Source organism: Halyomorpha halys, unplaced genomic scaffold, assembly GCF_000696795.3.
Source record: "Halyomorpha halys isolate HHAL.00 unplaced genomic scaffold, Hhal_1.1 Scaffold983.1, whole genome shotgun sequence".
NCBI lineage: Eukaryota > Metazoa > Arthropoda > Insecta > Hemiptera > Pentatomidae > Halyomorpha > Halyomorpha halys.
The window spans coordinates 190,424-196,681 of NW_027115573.1; the positions used below are offsets into that span (position 1 = coordinate 190,424).

General features: G+C 32.3%; 1 protein-coding gene across 1 annotated transcript in view; it reads right to left on the reverse strand.

Moving 5' to 3' along the window:
- LOC106687571 (F-box only protein 9) overlaps positions 1 to 6,258 on the reverse strand; it is a 16,242-nt gene that overhangs the window by 1,673 nt on the left and 8,311 nt on the right. The window contains exons 6-8 of the mRNA XM_014431543.3: positions 3,029 to 3,192; positions 659 to 850; positions 332 to 551 (exon numbers count right to left, since the gene is read on the reverse strand). Of these exons, the coding sequence (XP_014287029.1) occupies positions 332 to 551; positions 659 to 850; positions 3,029 to 3,192 (576 nt within the window). The remainder of the gene's footprint in view (positions 1 to 331; positions 552 to 658; positions 851 to 3,028; positions 3,193 to 6,258) is intronic.

The following is a 6,258-nucleotide window of genomic DNA, read 5'->3' on the forward strand; positions in this document are numbered from 1 at the left end:
AAAAAAAAAATTTTGATTACAATTTAATTTTTTGTGTTATTTTTTACAATTTCAAGTTCTATCGGGCTTAAAAAAACACCCTATATATATATACATATATAAAATAAAGTATGTATTATTTTAAAAGGTGTTTATATTACAAAATTTATAACTGTTTTAACATTCAACTAAACATCAAGCATTGATAGGGAAAGGCCAAACATGAGCTAACGCCAAGTCTGATTTCTTTATTTCAGTTTGTTCATCAACACTGAAAATTATCTTAAATATCATTTATAAATTTTGCTTATCCTAATATCAACCAGTATATCATTTGATAAGACATAATTACCATGTGAAAAGTTGGTGACTGGTTGTTAGTATTACAGCGGTTTTTGTACTTGTCTGGACCTGGCATGAGAACCACAGAGACCGTTTTGTCAACAAGCCTGTAATACCCGACAAAGACAGGAGGATGCCGTGGAGGAGGAGTTCTTGTTTTAAGAAGACCAACTGAAGAAACAGGCTCTTCAGCAGTTGTCAGGCTCAGCACGCGACCATCAGGAAAGAACCTGATAATAAGTAAATGCTATGGCATTATCTAATTTACTAACTAGTATGGCATACTCTAACTAACCAATTTACATTATTCCTTGAGGTGAAGAAGGGAGCAAGTTACCTCAAATAGCGAAAATACTCAACAAGATGCCAGGGCTTGTAGAACTGATCCTGGAAGCTGTTCTCCCCATGCCTGATGTAGGTAGTCTTGCTGATATAGCAGCCTTCAAAGCAGAGCCTCGGCCGATGAATGAACATTTCCCTCCATGATAAGTAAAGGCTCCCAACACCTCCACACTTCATTCCCCAGATTCTTAACAAATGTTTTCAAACAGAGTTTATAGGTATTTGAGAAAACAAAAAAATGCATTATATAAAACAAAATCTCCCTCTCAATAACACAATACATATCGCATTTGCTCAATAATAGGTTCAGGTTTTTTCCTGAAATTGTCTCTAAAACTAATAACGATTGAGAATACTAACCAAACTAGGTAACTTTAACCAGAGACAAAAGAGTATGTTTTAATTTCAAAGCTTCATAATATTTTTATATCATTTATTGAACCTAATACCTAATATAAACGTGCTTAAATTATACAATGTGATATGTACACAAAATTAAAAAATTAATCTCAAATTTTTTATTATAATTTTTTTCTTTTAAGTTATATCCAGAATAGGGGGTCGACACCTTGACACATAAGTAAAGTGATAAATAAAGAAATTTTTTTTGATGTTGAGAACGAAAGATAAGTATGGACTGAGGTCAAGAAAGGTTTCCTGTACCTCAACAAATCAAAAATAAAAAAACTCGATGGTATATTTTCGCTAAATTCTATTATTTTAAGGGTTTCAAATACAAAAATGACCTCAATTTTATTATGTTGATAAAAATAAAATAGTGATTATTTTGATAAAAATAAAATAGTAATTTTTTTTTTTTTATGGTATGCCATTAACTGAAAGCTATTAACATTATACAGTTTTTTACTTTCACTTATCTATATATAGTATATATAGTAAGGGACAGTATTGACATAGTGCAAAATTTTGAATTCCAGTTTTCGATGAAAATACATGTTTTGAGTTCCCCTGAGTCTAAATAACCTAATCTCGTATAATAGTCACTATGCGCGCATGTAAACAGTCTGGCTCAGGAACAATAAGTTGTACGAAAGTGATGATATCTGGGATATGACAGCAATGTTTATGGTAAAATCAACTGAGTGGAAGTGCAACTAGAATAGATTTTTCACAATTTTTAGATTTTCCCCCAAAGGTTCAAATGAGAAATTAAGTGATATTTATTACCAGCTATGTTTTCTTCTCATTGAAATAATCTAGCAGGGCTTAAGCTTAAATGCCGACTATTAAAAATTAAAAAATCTTTTTCTAAAATACCTTTAATTTTAATTATTAAAGAAAACACTTCTCATTATTAGCAATAATAAACAATGGATAAAAACAAGATATCAAAGAATTTTATCAATAACTAATGGAAAAAAAAGGAAAAACAGAGAAATCCAATTGAGACCATCTTAACTTTCCCTATTGCAATACAACTTAGTTATCTTAGATCCTATTCATTAGTCACCAACACAATTCATATTTCTTATTCCTGCGCCAAGAAACTCTAAAATAGAAATTTTATGGCAACAGCAAAGTAAAATTTGTCTTCATAATCTTAATATTATCTGCTCTCTAGATTTTTTTTTTTTGGAAATAATAAAAACAGCTATAACTTCTACATGAGCCCACTAATCTACACAATGCAAGGTGCTAAGAAAACCACTGTGTACCCTGATAAGTAAACCACTGTGTACCCTGATAAGAAAACCACTGTGTACCCTGATAAGAAAACCACTGTGTACCCTGATAAGAAAACCACTGTGTACCCTGATAAGAAAACCACTGTGTACCCTGATAAGAAAACCACTGTGTACCCTGATAAGAAAACCACTGTGTACCCTGATAAGAAAACCACTGTGTACCCTGATAAGAAAACCACTGTGTACCCTGATAAGTAAACCACTGTGTACCCTGATAAGTAAACCACTGTGTACCCTGATAAGTAAACCACTGTGTACCCTGATAAGTAAACCACTGTGTACCCTGATAAGTAAAATTTGTGTGATGCGCGTACCCCACCAGATTTTTTTCATATACATTACTTAGTAAAACAGGGGAAAATATTACCAACATTCCTTTGTCATTTATTGTTTTTATAAAACTTAAGTTAAAAGTTTATAAAACTTTAAGTTTCTTTTAATGTAAAAGATTCAACAGCTCTTTCTCATTATTCACCGTGCAATAACACACAACCTGTACAAAGTGATGTGCACAGGTCATGTATACAGTTAGAAAATATCTGAAATCTTGCTTTTATTGCAGCAGTCAGCAGTATTTTATGCGGTACATGACATCCCAATACTGCCAACGCCAATTTAGCTCAACAATCAAAAGTTTAAAGCACCTCATCGGGACTCACCTTGTACATGCCGTTCGCCAGATCTCTGGATCCCTAGCACAAATGTAGAACCCCCTACAGACCCTGGAGCACATCTCGAGGGACCTCAGGTCGAGGTCTTTGCTAACGACCCAGCGCAGGATATAGAGAAAGATTTCCATTGGAAGGGCTGATAAGTGCGTCATCTGAGCCATAAATATAAACGTAAAACATTAACAGTTGTCTAATAATACAAGATTAAATCAATTTAATGACTATTTTTATTCTAAAATATATTATTCCCTGAGGCCAAAATCTTATTAATTAATAGTAGATTTAAATATCTTGAGGTATACCTAATATTGTTAATAATCATCTTAAAACAAATGATGGTTTCACACTGACAAAGTATGAATTAATGGACAGGTACATGAATGGATAAATAAATTCTGAATATGGCTGATTGGTAAGCATTACTAGACTAGGTTCAATCACGTCTACTTAATAAAATGAAACAAATTTTGTTCTACTATTTACAATTTTTTAAATTTTGTGGCAAATATCGCTATAATTCTATAGAGCAGGTGTGGCCAATTTTTCTGTATATGTGATCTATTTTTTATCTCAAAAGTGTTGATCGACTTGTCATAGGCATAGTCTATTTTTTTTTATATATATTTTATTTTATACCAGATCGGCCTGGTGGGCCTTACATGGTTGATATAACCGTTATATTATGTATATATTTTTTAACAGTTGATTATGGGGGGGGGAGGTATAGTCTCGTACAAAAGACACCCCTAACTATATACAATGTTATTATTAAAAGAAAAAAAAAAAAGAATAATCCTTCTTAATAAAAGAGGAAAGTAAAATTAATAACAAAAAATAATGATATTGATACACTTAAATAAAACAAACAATTGCCCTCTAATAGTAAAAAGCAATAAGTTAAATTGAAAAAGGGACGAGAGAAGAAAATAAAAAAAGAAAAGAAAATAAGTAATAATAAGTAAAATAGAGGTAGTGTGACTATGATTTAATTTTATATTTATTAAAATTTATAACAGAATGTCCTCCAGCAGTCTGGGCTTCAGTCTTCGGGTTGAGGTTGGGTTTTCCAGGTTGAGATCACTGCTCCTTTAACTGTCGGCAACTGGGAGTGGAACTTCATGAACCGTTTTTTGATGTAATCCTCTATTGGCTCCATATGTAATTTGCCATGCAATTGGCTATTTCTTATGAACCAAGGATCATTAACTGCAATTCTTAGGACTTTATTTTGAAAAGATTGTAGTTTTTTCCTTTTTGTAAAGGATGCCGTTCCCCAGGATGTCGTGAAGGTAGAAGTTGAACAAAATGGGAGAAAGGACTGAGCCTGAGCCATGTGGAGTACCGGCATGGATTTGTCTAAGGGTTGAATTTTTGTTATTAATTCTGACTGAAAATGTTCTACCATTGAGGAATGAGCTCCAGAATATTGTATAGGTATTTTGGAGTGCCTGCTTTCTTTAGTTTATAGAGGAGACCTCGATGCCAGACCTTATTGAATGCTTGTTGCAAATCTAAGAACGCTACCAGGGCGTCTCTTTTTTTCGAATCCGCTAATTATAAATTCTTAGTCTTGCCAGTTAGTGAGAAGTGGAATGAATGCATTGAAAACCGAATTGAAAATCAGGAATAATTTTGATGCTCTGAAAAAAAGAATTAAGAAGTTTTTTTATAACTGATTCCAGTAATTTTCCAAAAATGGGTAATTAACAGATAAGTCTATAGCTCCTGATTTGTTTAGCGTTGTTACCAGGCTTGTGAATTACTATGAGTTCGGCTTTCTTCCATGTATCCGGCAAGTATCCAGTACGAAGGCAACTGTTAAAACTTGACAAGATAAAAACGACAGCTTTCCTGGGTAACATTTTGATTGCTGAGACTGAGATCAAATCATGGCCAAGACTTTTCTTTACCTTGAGCTTAGCATAGTCAATGGGGTAAGAAGGGGTGTGAAATGCATACTGTTTGTACACTGTGTTTTAGTATAAGGTGCATTCAAGCAAATATTAAACAACATTTATCATTCACCATTGTAAAAAAGTAATCAAGTTACCATTCTTCATTGAAGTGATACGTTTTCGATTGTTTTGGTTTACTACTCATTTTCATGGGTATACTAGAGTGAAAAACAAATAAACAATTTAAAGAATAAATATTGACTTAAATATTTTCCCAGAAAATTCAAAAACTTCTGAAATGCAGTAATTACATTGAGAGAAATAATAATACTGCATACAGCAATACAAGTATATTAAAATCTAATATAGATATATTCAAATTGACAGGAACTATGTTAAATTTACAAAATATTTATTACAGTTTACAATACTGACTTCTTAATGTAAATAGAATTATTGTTATTCCTAATATATTTGTAATACTGTCCCTTATTTTTCTCTCAGTTTAATGACCACAGTTTAGAGATCTGTTGCTGCTCACTTATCAAGTAAATAGATAGGTAAGAAAAGCAATTTAATTTAAAACAAAGAAAAATTACTTGTATTTTAAACAGAAGAAAAATTGAAACTCAACGTGGTCACTGTGGATAAATAATATTGATTTATAATAATACTGTTAATATAAAAGAAAAGAAGCTAGCGTGTGACACTACCAAATATTCAAGCTAATTGACTGTGTACTTCGATGATCCGAGTCATAAGTGCTGTGTCCTATGATAAGTGTAACACAGAAATCAAAATGTGTTGCTCAGGATGGGCGGAGATCACAGTGTCAGGCTGTCAGAATTCTAGGAATTCCTAGAGTTAAACTATTGCTAGAAAGTTTTGTCTTCTACAATTGTTTCAAAGTCCACCCCAGAAATTGCGAGAGATCGATAATCCACCAAAATTGGCCGTGTAATCAATTTGTTGTTCACCCCTGCTATAGAGAATACAGGTTACAGAGGTTTTAAACCAAATTCTGCTTTTTAAATCATGATGTACCAAAATTACAGATAAAAAAAAATCTAAATGATAACTAAATCATTTTTGATAAACTGTCTCAAGTAATTTATGCACAAAAGTATTATAAGATTGATTAAAAACATTATCAAGAGAAATAAAAAATCTACAAGGAACAGAAGTCAGAAAGATGATAGCACCCACAGAGAGAGGCCTTGTCACTAGGGATGGGATATCGAAAGAAAAATATCGATATTGATATCGATATCGATATCAGATAGCAATATCGATATCGATATTATATCGGACCTAAAATATCGA